Here is a 20,214-nt window from a genome sequence, read left to right on the forward strand (position 1 = left end):
ATTATCTCCATCAGCTTCGTTCATCACTGCAATGACATATGGTTTCACATGATGTACTATTAAACTGAATTAATTTATAAGACTGAGTTATCGTTTTATAAATAGAAAACTTGGCATATATATATACGAAACATGTAAAAATTATTAGCACAGATAGTGTTAAAATGCTATACTTCTATTCTGTCTACGATTTATGTTAGCAAAAATTGTTTTCGTAGATATACATGTATATATATATTATTAATCACAATTGATGATTATTTCGATTTTGCACGCTCTCTTACTATATTACTATTGTACATTAATTCGAAATAGTTATGTAATAAATAAATAAATAAATAAAAATATATATTTAAATTTTCCCTAAAAGTGTGTTAAAATAATAATATTTTTAATTATTGTTTTAGCTCTCAACTTTAATCTCTCTAATTCTGGAAATATTTCTAAATATTTTTAATTTATTTTGAGGAGAGGCTAATTTATGAAGGAAGGAATAATATAATTATCCAATCAAAACTGTCGCACATTTACATAAAGTATGTTTCTTTTTTAATAGATTTATATTACATTATATTGTTTCAATTTATTATACTTTGTTTATTGAGCAATCTATGTATGTCTTAAATTCTCAACGACTTATCTATTTCATATTATCTCTTGTGTATATTAGATCCTGTAAACGTCGCTCCTAACAGTCTTCAAAAAGTTCCCGCCATGAAACTCGAATCTTTGGAGCAGCGAGAATCGAGCGCTCGATCGTGCCACGAGCGTACATATACCGGAAGCTCGGTCGACTCGTCCTTTTCCGGTGCGGCGTGTCACAGGCGTATAGGTAATATTTTTCGTCTTACATTATCGCTACACAATACGTTAGTTTCATCGACTGCGAGACGGTGTGTTGGCTTTCCATTGAAACGGGCGTGGTTCCTCGCTCAGTCGACGTCGTTTCCTCGACGTCGCGATACGTACGGACGATACAAAATCGAGAAGACGTGGCTTCACGATTTGGCACCGTCCTGCCTCGATATTTAATGGAAAACCTGCCTTCCGTCTCTTATAACATCTCCGCTTGTTCACTTGGCATGGCGACGTCGCCGTTAACATTCATAGAGTCATCCATTCGTTCAGACGTCGCCGACAGTTGGTGTGATTCATCCTACCTACCCACGTATGTAACGAGAGGAATCCAAGGTAGAATTAGCGCGAGTTGCTGAGCCCTCGAAAAAATTCATTCTTTATTATACGGGGTATGTATTTAACATTATGTGACGCGTTTCTAATTTTTTTCTCGCTAGTCTCCGCGCGAAAAGTTTGACAAAATGTTATCTATTCGAATATTTAGATTTTTTCATATTGATCTCGACTCGCGACGATTATTATGCGATTTTCCCCTTTTCAAAATCGTGCATCTTCGTTCCGTTTATAGAGGCATCGTATTTCTCAATTTCGCGTTAAAATTGTGAAGATAATCGATAACGCGTAAGATTCTCTATCGTGCGATATATATTTGTATAATAAAATCAGTTAGCCAACATCAGTTAGTTAACGTGATATCCCTCGAAATTGGGATTACATATTTCATTTAAAGCTTCCGTCTTAATTGTAACAGCTGTTTTTGCCGAATCGATTTTTATTTAAGACGTTTGAAAAAATTTCGAGGAAGCGTTTTTGAAATATCAGGTTGTCGCCCGCGCCATTTTCAGCAGCTAGGTAATTGCGTATAAAGTACAATACGACCGAGTGACGAAGTAATCGAAAGAGCATCGTGACGCACGCATTCTGGGTAAAATCGTTGTTGCTCAAAATGGCTGTCGAAGGAGCGATTTCCGTTTCTAAGTCTGTTCTATATCGGGGTCCGTTCCGTTGATTTTAAGAGAGCAACGCGCGAATCGTCGAATTGACACGGGAAAAATCGTGGAATAATTTTTGCTCGATTAATTCGCCTCTTATCGCGACATTTTACATCGCGAAAGTTTCTCGCGAGAAATATTTTTTACGCTTTAATGATTGCTTTTCCGGTTCGTGGACGCACGCAAAGACAGAGGATCGTGTGACGCGTGCGCCGTTCGATTCCCCTCTCCCCACCCAGCTGATCCATCGCCGCCGCGTCCAATAGACTTTGTCGTCTTTGCGCTGCGACGACGGAATTCGCTGGCGAGAGGGAGGATCTGATGACGAGATGGCGCGCGCGTTGCATGTCGGGACGACGGTTTCGTGGAGAGGGGGGAGAGTGAGAAGAAGCGACTCGAGTTCACAAAATGGCGGTCTAGCTCGCAGGTTCGTGACCATATAGCACACGATAGTCGAATAATTTGCCGTGATGTCGAACCGCCAACCTCAATAGCGATTTGTTATCGCGGACACGTGTACGCGTGACGGTGCTACGATTGGATTCTGCGCAATTTGCATGCGGATCGCTAAGAATACGACGGGTCGTCGGTGCGACGCGTAGACGGGACCATGCAGGTGAGTGCACCTCCGGAACATTCGATATTCAGACGCGATTTTATCCACGTGTTTACGGATTTTCGCGATGATTATCATCGCGGACGAAACGACGATGCGTTTATGCGTGCATTTATGCGTGCGTGTGAATTGCACGTTGCCGCCGTGGAGTTGTTTGGAATAGGGGAAAATCGCTGTTGCTCGTATGCGTTTCGGTCTACGATGTTCGACAAAAATGTCGTAAAAATTGGAAAAAACCCTCGCAGCTCGAAAGCAAAGGGTTTCTACGTGTAGGGCGGGGTCCCCCGGACCGTCCGGACTTAGAAACTTTACCCTCCTTCACCACGATTTTTCGCGACTTTACACACTTTTCCAGTCTCTCAATAACCTATAAGGTTTGTTTACGTCGCGTTAACGTGACATTTTTCACAGAAAATATCGCTGTACCATTCTAATTTTCATTGTAAACGATTCCTCACACTTTCCTTCAGTCTGGCATCACGCTTATTCGAAAATAAAAAATGTACCCATTTTTGCAAATTGAGCTCGAATATCGTCGCGTACGGTCTTGTATGATAATCAGGAATATGTAACACAATTCTCGCAGCAATTGTCCATTATTTTAACACATTTTCGTTAGAATAATGCCAGAAATATTCTATAGTTTCAACCTCTGAAAGTCCCTCACAGAAATTTTGGTTACAATTTTGCAATTTTAGTGTATGATTGAGATATGATTGAGTCTGTCAAGGGGTTTTATAACCTTTGTATATGTTATAAAAGTCTGTTCATGGCATTCTTAAAGTCCTTATAATCACATATTTCTTTTGCATTTGTGTTTCATGATAATGATTATTATATTATATCAAAGTATACTATATACAATAGTTTGCTGTGCGAATAAAGCATATTTTGAATGAAACTTTGAATGAAACAATGTTACGTTGTGATATGTTTGATTCAATTTGACAATAGATACATCTTGACATATAAAAGTAATATTAAAAGCAAATGTATTCTTATTAATTAATCCATTTCTTCAAGAAAATGTGTAATTTTTAAGATAGTAACAAGTTTAGTTAATATACATTGCAAAAATTTGGCAAAATTTTAGAATAATATATTTTTTTATATGTTTCTGCTGTTATATTATGTGTAAATTATATGAAAATCATGATGATTTTGACAACAGTGTTATAAAAATGTTTATAATAATGGTAGACAAATTTAATAATTACTTAATCATGTTCGCATCTCTCTTTACATACTTTATTTATCTTAATTAACGAAATATACCTGTCAATTATCATAATGCATTAATAATAAGATTGGACATATTGAGTGAACAAAACCAAAATTGATTATTGTTTTTTCAACAGTATTTAAGCTCAAATTCTTGTATCAGCCATACATTTTTTATAATATACTACATACATTATTTTATACATTTTATAAAACTATAAAACTGTTGATATAAATAAAACTATATCAATTTTCATCATATCTTTTATCATTTTATCATATCATAACTGTATCCATTTAGTCATATATTTTTAACAATGAGTCACATTTTTAATAACGATTCGTGTGAACAATGGTATAGTCCATAGTCTGATCTATTTTAATGTTTAATCATGCTATACTGTTGACATGTAGATTGAAAATTTAGTATGTATCTCTAACTGCTGTTATAGAAAGAGAACCAGAAACCTTTGTTCTATATTCAATTAATGTAGATATACGAATAAAATTCTACATTGATTGTAAAAGAGAAATTTACTTTGCTCTCTATACATATTTTAGCATTTGTCTTCAATATATCTGTGACTATTATATTATTATTCATTGCCATACAGATTTGTAGATATATAAAATTATATTATATAGTATTTCTATATAGTTATATAATGTAAATATATTTCATAAAATACTAATACTTTGGATAAAATCCTAGAGAACATTTTTATTAACAAAACAAAGTAAGTAAGTAAAGTCGTAAAGTTTTTATTAACATTAATCTTATCAATATGAAAGATTTATATTGATAAGATTAATGAATACAATTTGTTTTAGCTAATGCACTAATTTACTTTTAACCTTTTAAAAGTAATGGAGTATATAGTATATATGTATAAATAGTATATGTGTAACATGGAATGTACAATGGACAATGTACAATATTTGCTATAAATTAAATAATATATAAACGTGTTTTTTTAATTACATGTTTATGTATACATTTAGATATCTTGATCATTAATAATCAAGATGTAAAGTTTTATGGAAATATTTAATAAATATATAAACTTACTGCAATGACAATTTCTATTATGTTTGTTAATGTCCAGACCTAGATTGAACACCTTTATACACATGTTCCTTCTATGCAAATAACATTGAAAGTGACTGCAGTTATGCGTTCGTGACAAACATGTAAAATACACTGGAATATGTAAAAATTTCGTCTGTACTTAATTTTACAAGAATAAACGTGAATAAACAAGAAATTCCTCTGCTAGAAACATGAAGATTCTTTGAACAAACAAGGGATTCCCCTTTTAGTCGTGAAGAATTTCCGTGGAATTTAATATTAATAATATGTTAAATATTGTAAATACGTATTATTATCTCTGTTGCATTTTTTATTTAAGCCAAAATTATATATCGTACAAGTATAAAGCAATTATTTAAGAAGTTTCTTAAGAAATTCGTGTTGCACTTATGAGAACACAAAATGGCAGACGATAGTCACAAAATGAAGGACGGACTGTTGTGATGATGAGTTGCTGGCAACGATATTTCTGCGGTATTTCAAGTTGATTAAGAAAATAAAAGAAGATGCTCACTAAAATTCGACTGCTTTCTTCAACTGCGGGTTTATTTCCTTGTTCATTATTATAATTATATAATTAATTTATAGAAAAAATTTTCTTTGATAAAAATTTTAAAGATTTTAAAGTATTATGACAATGAGCGGTAATTTGGGGATGAACTATTCCAAACAACACATGGCGAGCGATATCTTATATAAAGATGAAATAAAAATCACATATATTATGTAGCCATGTTAACTTACAGAAAACATTAGAATCTGAATCCGGTAAGGAATCCGGATCCGATTCGGAGAATGACAGCAAAAGCGATAGCTCCTCTTCTGGAAGTAATAGCGGCTCAGCATCAGGATCTGATAGGTGGGTATAGGCAAGATTCGACCATTCCCCTGAAAATCACGAGACCTGATACATAAACTTGCATCAGTGTGATTTTATATAAAATTTTCATTAAAAATCGAAAAATCCTATATATTTAGAAATTATTGTATAAGCTTTAGACGAGCTTCAGACACAAACTCCATTTGAAGAAATAAAAATAAAGATTTTTATTACTTTCTTTAATTGTTATAATTCCTTAATTTAACTTTTTAAGATATATTTTTTTCTGTTTTTCTATTAATTAGATAATTGAGTATATAGTTATGGTAGAAAAATGTTTATTTTATTTAGTATAGAATGAATACTTACAATATATATATGAAATTAATACGCAGCAAAATATAAGAGATTGAACTGAATACAAGTATATATCAGGTTTCTCTTATGTGTAAAGGGGTTTATCAGAATTAGTGCCATTCACAATTAGCTCCTTGTGTATTGCTACAGCTTTTCATATAGTTCTAACAATGTCTTAACAATTTTGCTAATTTTATGTATCATATTTTACTTTGGACTTTTTGTGAGCACAATCTTTCTATACATCCTACTTGTATCATAATGTTTGCTTTCTTGTACTCAAGAATTATCAGTGCAAGTGCTAGATAAGTTATACTATTATCTCATAGCAGTATTCAATATTTTTGATTAATCAATAAAAAATCTTGATAAAATTATTAAATTAATATATTTAAATGAAATACATGTTTATTCATATTAAAAAGTCTCGAAATATATTTTAAATCTTGGGAAATTCTACCGCAACATACAATACTATTCATTTTTAAGATTTTGATATTTAATATTCTATATCGAAAAGAAAATACAAATCCTTTATTATTAATAATTAAATATATGAAATTAATTCTACATATATAAATACGTCTTATAATATATTTTTATTCTTACATCTTATAAAGAATATACATATTTTAGAAATTAAATTATTTGAGTTTAACGCTTGATTATATCTGGCATCACACAAAATGGAAAAGAAATTTAGAGATTGAATTTCATACTTTTATTCTTTATAGTTTTATTTTCTTAATATCTTTTTCACACACGCAATTAGCAAAAACTTGGATTACAATGTTTAATAGTCGTTAACAATTTTATGATTGGTTTTTTATTTATTTTAATTACATTATTTTAAAATATATCAACTATAATTTTAAGTAAATATATTTCGAAAGGCTATGCGTCTCGTAACGTTCATACATAATCAGTGAAATATTGTCTGGCTGCTAACGCAGTGACTCTAGCTCCTCGAGCGGTTCCGGTTCCGGATCAGGCTCTGACTCAGAAAAGTCAGAGAAGTCAGATGCACCTGCTGCACAAAGCGATAGCTTCCAGAGCAAAAGCTCGAATCACAGCACAGAAACAAAGCTTAGAGTTAAACATGAGTCTAGCCGTGAATGGGACGAGAATCCTGACATATATGGCATCAGGAGATCGGGACGGTCCAGGAAGGAACCTGACAGGCTCGCGACAAATCGCGAGAGCGACAGCGATGGTCGCAAGAAGTTTAAAAAGAAAGGGTAAGTTAAAAGTCCCACGGGAAAAATTTCGGCGCTCGATATCTCTAATGATCGTGTAATTTAGACCGGTACTGCAATTATAACAAATTACAGAACTGTATAATGTAAGAGAGATTGTTATAATTTTAAATAAGTATCAAATTATATATTTGTATACTTTATTGAATTGTGTAAAGTGTCATATGCTAGTTCAGAGATAATAACGAGCTCATAATTATCACTTCAGAAACAGTGTCGAATAGAATATATGTCTATATACAGTTAACCTGTCTTGAGCTTTAATTATATATTGTATTCATATTATAAAGAGTACACATCTTGCAATTATGTACTGCTATCAGTTGCTCCATCAAAATCTTTTGATACATATATTTATATATCTGTGATGTACGTGAATTTTATATTTGTGTTTGTGCTAATTTCTGTTTACACTTATCACTATATTGTATACATATATATGTATTATATGTATATGACTACTGTAAATTTATAAATGCTATCTATAATTTATTAATATTGATTATGACATAATGTCAGATAATTTTAATATTTTGATACCTGAGAGTGTATCAAATATGAATGTAAAAATTTATTGCAGTATTTATAATAGTTTTTTAACTCAATAGTCATAGCAAAAAATCATTTTACTTTTCATTTTAGTAAATTTTTAGTATATTATATTATAAAATTTGCTACACACGTTACACATACATATACATATTTTGATTATATAAACTCACGCTTATAAGCGTGTATATGTTTTTCTTTTGGTTTGCACTAATTGAATTTAACTTTGGTTTTGCATATAACTTGTTACTTTCTGTGCTTATTACACTTTACAATTTACTTCACAATGTGTTTTACATTCTATATGTTACCTTGAATATATTAAAAGCTTAATAGATATAAGTTTTATGTGTTGCAAAATATATAAGCTACAATATTTTCTAAAATGATTACAGTTTTATATGTATATATATACATACATATATATATATATATATATATATATATATATATATATATATATATATATATATATATATATATATATATATATAGATTTACTCTATTTTTTAATTCACACAATTCCTGAATTCATGGAATTTATTTCTCATAAGTTTTAATCTTAAATTATGCAAATAATAAAGATGACAAAAAATACTAGAACTAGAAATAAAATTCAAATTTTGATTTTTTAATATAATTTTCTGTAATTATATTTTTTTATTATAATTTATATCATAATATATTTATTCTGCATTTTTTATTGTAAACATATTGAAAACACAATATAGTTTTTATTAAAAATTATATAAGAAAATTTTAGTAGCATCTGAATATCTGAGTTAAATTCATGTACTTAATGAATGTGTGACAATTATAATCACAAATCTAGTCAAATCAGTTTTAACATTTATACAGTTTTATATACATGTGTGATTTACTTTACTTTGTAGTTCACACAATTCCTGGAATTCTGAAAGTTCAGATTCCGAATCTGACGAAATTGAAAATCGAAGGCCGCCTCCTAGCAAGTCCCTGAACAGACGCGCGGCGCAAAAAGCGAAAGAGAAAGCCAAAGTGCGAAAGAAGCGAATTTCTGAATCTTCTGAAAATTCTTCCTTTGATAGTGATGACAATAGAAGGTACGTGTTGAAAAAAATTAAGCAAAAAGGTGCATATAAAAATATATATAACAAATTTCGTTAATTATAATAAACTTAATTATCAGGCAAGTCACTAGACGGACTGGCACAGCAGTTAGTTATAAAGAAGAAAGTGAAGAAGGGACTGATAGTGAAGATTTGGTTGAAGTTGAAGAATCGAATACTGCATCAGCAGAACCTGATAATGCGGAAACTATTGAACAAATTTTGGGACAGAGAGTGGGCAAGAAAGGAGGTTGGTTTGTTCTTTATATATGATGTTGTATTCAAGTATTAATCAAGATATTAGACAATTGTAAATACATATATTACACATATAATTATTTGCAGTTACCGGCAACGTGACAACAATTTATGCTGTCGAAGAAAATGGCGATCCCAATCCAAAGGATCTAAGTAATGTAGAGACCGAAGTACAATATTGGATAAAATGGAAAGGTTGGTCTCACATACACAATACATGGGAATCGGAGGAATCTTTAAAAGCACAAAAGGTTATTAATAAATTTTCTAATGTATATTAAGTCATTTTATGACTTTAGGAATTATTCTTAATATTAATTTTTATTAATCTTATTAGGTGAAAGGATTAAAAAAGTTAGACAATTTTATCAAACGTGAACGCAGACTGGAACAGATGAGAGAATATGCTGAACCAGAAGAATTGGAATACTTTGAATGTCAATTGGAACTTAAACAAGATCTTCTGAAAAGTTACAACAACGTCGAGAGGATTATAGGTATATTTTGATTTGCATTGATATTTGTATCTTGAAAAAATATTTTAAATAATATGTTATAAAAACTTTTATGTGTATATAAATATAAATTATTATATAAATCATTATATACATGTTTTTTTGTCAGCTGATTATAAGAAACCAGACTCGGAACATCCTGATTATTTCTGTAAATGGGACAATCTACCATATGCTGAGGCTACATGGGAAGATGGAGCTTTGATAGTGAAGAAATGGCCAGAGAAGATAAAAGAATTTCGCGACAGGGAGGATTCTAAAAGAACACCAAGCAAACATTGTAAAGTTCTTAAATCTAGACCTAAGTTTTATCAATTGAACGAACAGCCTACTTATATGGGCAAAGAAAAAGATTTAGTATTGAGGGATTATCAGATGGATGGAGTTAATTGGATGATTCACTCCTGGTGTAAGGAAAACAGGTACATAAGTATTTCTATAATAAGTAATAATAATATGTCTAAAATTATTATATTTATATTTAATTTATTTTGATTAATTATATCTTTTTACAGTGTTATATTAGCTGACGAGATGGGTCTCGGCAAAACAATCCAAACAATATGCTTCCTTTATTATCTTTTTCACACGCAACAACTTCATGGGCCGTTTTTACTAGTAGTTCCTCTGTCAACAATGACTTCCTGGCAAAGAGAAATGTCTCAATGGGCACCTGATTTGAATTTCGTCACTTATTTGGGTGATGTCAATTCGCGCAATGTTGTATGTGTTCTTTATTTTGCAATATCTTTATCTACATATATACATATATATATATATATATATATATATATATATATATATACATACATACATACATGATATATTGCAACTTTAAATAAATTGTATAAATTCTTTTCAGATTAGAGAATATGAATGGTGCTATCGAGGATCGAAGAGATTAAAGTTCAATGTCATACTTACGACGTACGAAATAGTACTTAAAGATAAAGCACTGTTGGGTGCCTTAAATTGGGCAGTGCTGCTAGTGGATGAAGCTCATCGATTAAAAAACGACGATTCTCTTCTGTACAAAGCACTTAGCGAATTTCACACCAATCATCGTTTGTTGATCACTGGTACTCCATTACAGAACAGCTTGAAAGAATTGTGGGCTTTATTACACTTTATTATGCCTACCAAGTTAGTTTCTATTTGAATTTTCCTCTATATTTAATACTTTTGATAATATACATAGTTTTCTTCATTTCTTATTTAAATCTTGTATGTAATGCATTATTTTAATATAGGTTCGTCTCATGGGAAGAATTTGAGAAACAACATGATAATGCTGCGCAAAAAGGATACTCCAAATTACATAAGCAATTGGAACCATTTATTTTGCGCCGAGTTAAAAAGGACGTTGAAAAATCTTTACCCGCTAAAATTGAGCAAATTTTACGGGTAGAAATGACATCCCTGCAAAAACAATATTATAAATGGATATTGACTAAAAATTACGATGCATTAAGAAAAGGCATGAAAGGATCCAGTTCGACATTTTTGAACATCGTGATCGAATTAAAAAAATGTTGCAATCATGCTTTTCTTACAAAACCGAACGAGGCCGAAAGGGAAAGAGGCAATGGGGATTATTTGCAGACACTCATCCGCGGTTCCGGGAAATTAGTACTTTTAGATAAATTATTAGTGAGATTGCGTGATACTGGACACAGAGTACTAATATTCAGTCAGATGGTCAAGATGTTAGACATTCTCGGTGAATATCTGCAAAAAAGACATTTCCCATTCCAAAGATTAGATGGCAGTATAAAAGGGGAACTGAGGAAACAGGCATTAGATCACTTCAATGCTGAAGGATCGCAGGATTTTTGTTTCCTGTTGTCGACGCGAGCCGGCGGTCTCGGCATTAATCTTGCCACTGCGGATACTGTGATAATTTTCGATTCTGATTGGAATCCGCAAAATGATTTGCAAGCTCAGGCCAGAGCACACCGAATAGGACAAAAGAATAAGGTGCGTTCGCGATTGTTTCAAAATTCGATGCTCACTTGTATGAAAATTTATGAGAAATGTCAATCTAACCCAATTAACATTGTGTACAGGTCAATATTTATCGACTGGTTACCAAAAATTCTGTCGAGGAAGAAATCGTAGAACGTGCGAAGCAGAAAATGGTCTTGGACCATTTAGTGATACAGCGAATGGATACAACCGGACGAACGGTATTGGATAAGAAGAATGCAGGGACCAATAGCAATCCATTTACCAAAGAAGATTTAACTGTTATTTTGAAATTCGGCGCAGAGGATCTGTTTAAAGATGAAGAAGATGGAGATGAAGAACCAACGGTGAGTTTATTATCTTTTACATTTTTGTGCGACTAGTACTAAAGATTTTTAATTCAAAACAATATGATAAAATATTCTATTAGTATTTATTTATAATATATAACACGTGAAATTTTTTGAATGCAATTGTACACTTATTTAATATATATTTAAAATCGATTCAAGATACACGTGCTTTACACTACAACTTTTTTCCTTTATAATTTTCTGTAATACAAGTTGTTTCTAAGAGTTTTTAGAATTTCTTTTATTTCATTCTGATTTTTACAAGAATTCTCTTCTTGAGCTATTTTTCCATTCATAATTTATATTACACAATTATTACACTATTACACAATTATTACACTATTACACAATTATATTAAAATACAAGAACAAATAAAAAATAGAACATTTTAATTTTGCATTAGCATTAAAATAGAGATTAAGAGAAAATCTTAAAAAAATGGAGTATAAATATTTATGAATTTTTTAAAATTAGTGTGATATCGATGAAATATTAAGAAGAGCCGAAACAAGAGACGAAGGTCCGACGACAGTTGGCGATGAATTATTGTCCGCTTTTAAAGTAGCTAGTTTTAAACCTACTTTTGAGGAGGATTTGGAACCTATTAATCAGCCGAATGATAACGATGATGAAAGTAAAGACTGGGTAAGCATCTTTTTTTATCTTTTTTAATTGTATTCTTTTTTTTCTTTTTTTTCTTTTTTTTATTCTTAAATGTCTAAATGAGTAAATTATTCATATTGCAATTACAAATTTTTGTTGAGAATAAAAATTATTATTATTGTGTTGCATATTATTGTGTTATTTTTAGGCTGAAATCATTCCGGAAAACTTTCGAAAGAAAGTAGAAGAAGAAGAGAAGTCGAAGGAAATGGAAGATCTTTATTTGCCACCGAGAAGTCGGAAAACACTTCAGCAAATCAATCAGAGCGAAGGTATAGCGTCTTTTAAAATACTTGCAAAGACACATTTACGAGAAAAAATACTTTTTTGTCGTAAATATGAAATATATAAGAACAAAAGCGAATTCTATATTTAGGAAGAAGCAGAAAGCGTAAAAAGGTACAGGATGACAGCGAAGAAGGCGAGGAGTCGGGTAGCGAGGTGGAAGGTAGTGACGATGAAAGACCTAAGAAAAGAGGTAGACCGAGAGTTTTGCCGCGCGAGAACATCAAGAGTTTCACAGATGTTGAGGTTTGTAACAAGTTTCATTTTATGCAAGATTGTTTTATTTCTCACTTCTACGTTCTTTATTATAATTTTTCGTCACAGATACGAAGATTCGTTAAAAGTTATAAAAAGTTCCCGGCACCCTTGAAGCGATTGGAAGATATCGCAGCTGATGCTGATTTGCAAGAGAAACCAATGTCGGAATTGCGCTTCTTGGGCGAACAATTGAAATCTAGATGCGACATGTGCTTAGTCGAATTTGAGAACACGGCGAAGGAGAATAAAACTGGCGAGGAAGAGGGCAAGGGACCCGGTCGTAAGAGAGGACGAGGACCTACTTTCAAGATGGGCGGTGTTATGGTGAACGCGAAATCATTTTCAGCCGCAGTTAAAGAACTTGAACCTTTGGAGCAAGCTTTGCCATCCGATCCCGAGCAACGCGCCAATTGGCACCTCGACATTAAGTGAGTTTTTAAATCAGTTATATTTATCTTTTTTGTATAAAACTCGATTTAAAAAGATTGAAATAAATAAATAATGAAAAATGTCAATACGGAATATTTTTAAGATATTTTTTGTCACTTTAGATCAAAGCCAGCAAACTTTGATTGTGAGTGGACTTCCGAGGATGATTCGAGATTATTAAGGGGTATATACCAACATGGCATGGGTTCGTGGGAAGCAATAAAAATGGACGCTAGTTTGGAATTGGGAGATAAGATTTTCCCTAATGGCAGTAAAGTACAACTCAAACGTGTAAACGCACGTGCGGAATATCTTCTGAAGATTTTGAAGAAACAGATTGATCTTAAGTTAGGAGTGGTAAGGTCATTTTGCATATGGCATATTAACGAGTGTATTTTTATTTGTCCTTTTATTTTTTAACAGGATTATGTCTTTCTCCTACAATTAGAAACCGAATATGAGGTAATACCCTGACTTTCCTCCATCCTTTTATTCCTTCCTATGTTTTGATGAATAGTTAAAAAATATAAATATGATAAATAAAAAAGTAATAAAAGTATGAAAAATTTGAACTATGAATATTAATATATATTTAAATGAAGATCTTCAGCTATACGAGTTGATTAGATTCGAGCATTTAAATTTCTCTAATAAAATGATCTAATTTCTTATTTATTTTATTCATTAACTCTTTGCACTCCAGTTAATTTTGTTATATAACCTACCAGCAGCTCCAACGCATTTTTGTGGTATTTTTGGCGAACATTAAAAAATGTTATTATATCAAATAGGAAATTTTACTGCTTTACTATCGTCATAGTTGCTCTCAGTATCATAAATAATTTCATTATACTTTCAATATTTATGTTGCTGTAGCAGCGCTTCTGGAGTTGACGTACAAAATATATCGCTGTAGCGGCGCCTATGGAGTGTAAAGAGTTAATATATATTATTATATAAAATACGTTTATTGTTTATATATGAGTTAAACAATTATTTCAGGCACGAATGAGAAAACCAAGGAAGACTAAAGAAATGAAAACAGCGATCACTAAAGAGATTGTAGAAGATAATGATACTTCTGGTGATGAAACTAAGAAATCAAAATCCAAAAATGATAAAGTGAGTTTAAAAAAAAAAGAGATTTTTATATTTTGTGAGTTTACATAATAATTACATATTTATCTATGTATGTTTCACTATTACAGTCTGGAATTAAGAAAGAAGAAGATATTGTTGCAAAGAAAGAAGTAAAGGATGAAATTGATGATTTATCTGATGATAAAAAAAAGGATAAGAAGATTAAAAAGGAAAAGAAAGAGAACAAGAAAGCGAAGAAAAATAAGCAAGCCGCAGGTCCTATGCATTTTACTGCAAATAACGAACCAAGAGCTGTTGATGTAATTGGTGAATTGGATCCTCCAATATTTGATGAGGTTAATATCATTCTCTTAACAAAAGACATACTTTTCTTTTAGTCTGTATATACCGGTCTAAAAAGCATGTCAAAAATAATTTAAATTCAAAAAATTATGTATCATATAGAATAATAGTATTGTATTTTATATACAGTGTAAGGAGAAAATGAGGCCAGTGAAGAAAGCATTAAAGGCTCTGGATACACCAGATATGTCTCTGAGCGAGGAGGAGCGAGTCGCTCGTGCGCGTCGATGCCTTTATCAAATCGGAAACCATATCAATACATGTCTTACGGAATATAAAAATCCTGAACAAATAAGTGAATGGAAAAGTAACCTCTGGTACTTTGCTTCAAAGTTCACAAACTTTAAAGCAAAGAAGCTTTATAGGATGTATAAGAATTTGGTAAAGCAAGGTGGCGATAGCAATGGTGGTACAACATTAAGTCCTGACAAAAAAGAAGATGCTTCCAATACTACAAAGGTACTGCATTAATTTTTTTAGTTTTTCTCATAAAAAATATGGATAACAAATTTAAGTTGTAATTTTTATTTTGTTTATCAGAAACACAATGAAAGATCGTCTCACGATAAACAGACGGAAAGTAGCAGCAGTAGCAAAGATAGCAGAATAACGAAACGTAAAATTGACGATACCGAGGAGAATTCAAATAGCAGTACACAAAGTAAGAAACAGAATATTTCTGGTGGCAGCAGCAGCAATATCAGCAGCACGTCCACCGTTACTATCGGTGCTATTACGATTACTCCTATAACATCAACGCCAAATTCCACATCAAATACTACTAGCAGCGCAGAAACATCACGACATAAAGAGCAAAAAGAATCGAAGCATAAAGATATGAAAAGAGATAGGGAGCGTGACAGAGATAGAGATAGAGGACACAATGATAGGGGTATGGATAGGATAAGCGGAGGAAAGGATGACAGAATCAGGAGAGACAGTGGAGGATATAATATGGGGCATTACAGTGGCAGCAGAGAGGACGATCATTGGTTACCCAGAGATGGAAGAGACATGAGAGACGGCAGGTACGGGTAAGATCGTATTTTATTTTACATATATAGATACATATATATCTCGTGATATCAAAGGACAAGTATATAACGCAGCGCGTATATAAATTTACATCTCCATATTTAGTTTAATTTGCTTCGTTTAACTTGTCCTTAGCGCACAAATACTTAGAGCGCCAAATTTGCAACATTGAATAAAATTACCATTTATATTAATTGCTTTAACTGTTGTAATTTTGTTTTCCGACAGATTCGGAGATCACAAACGCGACCGCTTCGATATTTATGGCCGAATGTCAGGTGGTTATCACAGAGACAGAGATAGAGATCGAGATCGTGGTATGCACATGAATGACAAGAGAAGGTGAATAATAGCAATTTTTATTTAATCTCTCATTAGAAATAACTTATAATACAATACTCGTAATTTACAAATATAACTCGTAATCTATTTCATTTGAAATTAAATATTTCAGTGATTATTACCGATATTCGTCGGGACCGCCAAGTTATGGATACAATCCGGGTAGTTATGGCGATAGTAGCGGTGGTGGCGGTTATCCTCCAACGGATATCGCACCGGGTCATTTTAGAGGTCGCGGATATGGAGGAGATAGCTATTCTAATTGGCGGCCGAACAAGGATTATAGGCGAGATTATGATAGAAGGCCACCACCACCAAATGCCAACTCCTAGTGCTTCTTTCCTCTTCGGTTGTGACGTGGTAGCAGTACCGTCTTATATATGATCTTAAATGAAAGCTGGTTTTACGTGTCTCTACATGTAAGATATGGTGATAAACATGCGATGTACAGTAATCTTGTGACATGAATAAGAATACATGTATATATAAAAATCTTGACGCTGCAGCGTGTTGGTTGCTATAGAATACTCTAAAATACTAGACGGAACGTATTCTGAACGCCCTGGAGCGTCAATTGAATTATATTTTCTGCCGGAGTATCTTTCGTTATGTATAATAAATAAACTGCTTCCGCGCTATGCGCATATTTTGCATTTTGGACATTGTATGTAAATATGTGCGTAAAATATTCAGTTTAGATATATTATTCACGCACATGAATGCAAAAATTGAAATCCCATAATATCTCGTTTCACTTATCATTACGAATTATTCTGATTCTATTCCGACATTATTAAATATTTGACTATGTTAACAATTAAATAGAAATGGACATTGTGTAGCAAATGTCTATAAAATTGTACAAATTGTTTTATTAATTACTATCATAACATTTCGGTATAAAAAAAGATTGAATATATATTAAATAAATATATTCCAAAGAAATATGCAATTGTACGAAATTGCTCGATTTAATCTGGCTATATATATATATATATATATATATATATATATATATATATATATATATATATATATATATATCAATTTGATTCGCATGATAACAAAATATCAGAAGCAGAGAGACGATTCATTTATTTATTGAAATTAATCTATATGCAAATCGGAATAGAAATACAATTCAGGTCGCACTTTTTTCCCATATCTAACAATCTTATATAATTCAACAGGAATAGAAATAAATAAGAATACTATTTTTGCATTCATTATTTTATGATATAATGGTTTTTAACCTAAATCTATGAAACTATTATGATATATTGTAAATATTAGCATAAGACTGATAATTATATTCACATTCATATTCGAACTATCGAATTATATTTATACTGATTTTTTTTAATTTTATTTTTTTTTATTAATTCAAAATTGAGTTACTGTAATTACTCCTCATTCTCTACTAAATAAAGAAAGCATAATGTTATATTAAGTACGATTTAATATTAAAAGAATATAATTATCGATCTTATGCTAATATTTTTAATATCATATTGGTTTTGCAAATATTGGTTAAAAATTATATCATAAAATAATAAATGCAAAAATATTGTCTATTTTTATTCTCGAATCAAGATTATGGAAAAAAGTGCAGTCTGAATTGTATTTTTGTTCTACGCATTATGTTAATTAAATATAAGTAGATACTGTGTAGCGCAATATCTAAAATTGTAATATCTGAAACTGTTTTAATTGCAGTCATAAGTAAATACTATAAAGAGGATTGAATATAATGAATGAATACAATTGTATATTCCAAAGAAATACAATTGTAGAAAATTACTTGATTCGATCGGGCAATATATATTAATTTATTTTGCTTGATAATATCAGCAGTAGAGGGACAATATGCATATTTATTAAGAATTCTCACCAAAATTAATCTACATGCAAATCAAAACAAATACAATTCAGGCCGCACTTTTTTTCCATAGTCTTCTGATATTTGTGATTCAAAGAGAATAGAAATAGACAAGAATACTATTTTTACGTTCATTATTTTATTACAAAGTTTTTTAATCTAAATCTATGAAACCAATGTGACATATTGTAAATATTAGCATAAGACCGATAGTTATATTCCGTTTGTATCGAATTTGTATTGAATCACACTTAAATGCAGCATTACGCTTTCTTTATTTAATAGAGTATGAGGATATTTAAAACCTAATCTTGTATTAATCAAAAAAAAAAAAAGGAATCGTATATAAGAGATTTTATATAACTGGCAATTTTATTTCTGTAGAATATTAATATTTTCCAGCTCAGAAAGTTTCGACAGATTTTAAAGAAATTATGGGGATAATTAATCATGTTTGCTCCAATATTAATAAAAAAACAGTTGATAATCTTTTCTGTAGAACTTCTGAAATGTTTTATATCCATATAAAAACAAACAGTTGAAAGTCGGGTTCTTATCGTAATTATAGTTTTTATGAGAACAAAGAACAATGTATGTGTGTATATACGTAGGTGTATGTTGGTGCGTGCGCGCGTGTGTAATATTGTAGATTTTTCGTAAATGAAAATACATGTTATCCTGTATAATTCGAGATTATCGAGATTATATGCTTGAATATTGTGTCCTTATTAGCATATTACAAAAATAAATTATTTCACGTATTATTTTATGCTCGTCAAACAATTTTCGTGTGCATTTGTGTAAATAATAGCATGTATTTAGGAAGCAGAAAAATATTCGTGATTATACAGATTCATATTAAAGAGGAATGCTGATTCATATTTTGTCTTACATAATCGCGTTCAGAGACAGGATAACGCTACTAACTATATAATGAAAATGATAATGAAAATTTGATATTCTGTATATTTTCATTTGCAAAATAATGTTTAAATAAAATAGTGAGCTATTTATAATTCATTACATTAGTGGCCGATTATGAGAAACAGCGACAATGATGCTAATTACAAAGCAAAGAAAAAAGGAAAATGATACGTTGTAAATATTCAAAGATTAAAATAAATATAAATGATATATATATAGCGAAATAGTTTAAAATCATGCATATTAAGATACATGTAAAGCGATTATAACAACGTATTTTATCTATTGTAGATTATTCAGCGTTTCTGAAAATATATCTGCAGAAAAATTTTTCATGGTATAATTGTGATCGTCATTTGTATTTGATCCAATATTATAATTCGAGATCCAATATTATAATTTATAACTCGATAAAAAATTAATACTATACAAATTGCTACATAATTTAACATAAGCAAGAATTAATTATAGAATAAGTAAAACAAATAAATCAAGCTTTTATCACCAAGTTTTAATTTAAAAAGATGATGAGGTGGTACGATGTATCAATCACATGATTCAGCAGAAAAAGTCGCCTTCCAACAATTGTAATTCATGAGTTTAATTGATGTGTATGCTCTTTTGGCTCTTTTGAATCTAAGAGCATACGTCAATCAGATTCATGAATGAATTTTGCAATAGTTGCAAAGTAGCTTTTTCTGCTGAACGCAACCAATCTCTCCGGTATTTAATAACGAAATGAGAATATGCGTTAACTGTATTGTTTATTAGTTTTGCCTTTTCATTAAAACTAAAGTGATTGGTGATTATTGATTATTTCTTCAATGTATAATTTTTAATTCTATAATTTTTCTATTGATTTTAGAATTTATGTAATTTACATATAATAAATATAAATGTTAAATTTTTTTGCATGAGACAGCTAATATACATGTACTCGCCGTAGCGGCAGCTAGCGGCAATTAAATGCATACATTGTTTAAATAGGCGTGTCTCTCTCCAGTGTACCACTTCCAG

The 20,214-nt window shown here is 31.0% G+C and overlaps 1 protein-coding gene across 6 annotated transcripts; it reads left to right on the top strand.

The window, feature by feature from the left end:
• The first annotated feature begins 403 nt into the window (after positions 1–403).
• Chd1 (chromodomain-helicase-DNA-binding protein 1) lies at positions 404–19,540 on the top strand. 6 transcript variants are annotated; one of them, XM_083109416.1, is made up of 26 exons: positions 404–536; positions 671–832; positions 1,111–2,466; positions 5,524–5,636; positions 6,908–7,192; positions 8,653–8,841; positions 8,928–9,097; positions 9,193–9,356; positions 9,443–9,602; positions 9,730–10,042; positions 10,136–10,343; positions 10,483–10,763; positions 10,871–11,597; positions 11,687–11,932; positions 12,414–12,584; positions 12,751–12,874; positions 12,979–13,133; positions 13,212–13,573; positions 13,697–13,931; positions 13,998–14,036; positions 14,577–14,696; positions 14,783–15,010; positions 15,147–15,476; positions 15,558–16,051; positions 16,281–16,394; positions 16,507–19,540. In XM_083109416.1, exons 3-26 carry the CDS (start codon positions 2,461–2,463, stop codon positions 16,724–16,726), a joined length of 5,454 nt encoding a protein of 1,817 aa, XP_082965542.1. In that variant the 5' UTR covers positions 404–536; positions 671–832; positions 1,111–2,460; the 3' UTR covers positions 16,727–19,540. The 6 variants fall into 6 exon arrangements, with proteins under 6 accessions (XP_082965542.1, XP_082965541.1, XP_082965543.1 ...); XM_083109415.1 differs by having other exon boundaries at positions 671–2,466; XM_083109417.1 differs by having other exon boundaries at positions 671–2,466; positions 15,558–16,045.
• The last annotated feature ends 674 nt before the right edge of the window (positions 19,541–20,214 follow it).

This window comes from Camponotus vicinus, unplaced genomic scaffold (assembly GCF_025532165.1).
Source record: "Camponotus vicinus isolate PSW18456_S1 unplaced genomic scaffold, iyCamVici1.0 SCAF_9, whole genome shotgun sequence".
Classification (NCBI taxonomy): domain Eukaryota; kingdom Metazoa; phylum Arthropoda; class Insecta; order Hymenoptera; family Formicidae; genus Camponotus; species Camponotus vicinus.

Bases quoted from the DNA above. Each gene is read 5' to 3' on its own strand.
- Chd1 (XM_083109415.1), top strand. The intron at 10,043-10,135 runs GTACATAAGTAT...ATCTTTTTACAG, and splicing joins TCCTGGTGTAAGGAAAACAG to TGTTATATTAGCTGACGAGA. The intron at 14,697-14,782 runs GTGAGTTTAAAA...TCACTATTACAG, and splicing joins CAAAATCCAAAAATGATAAA to TCTGGAATTAAGAAAGAAGA.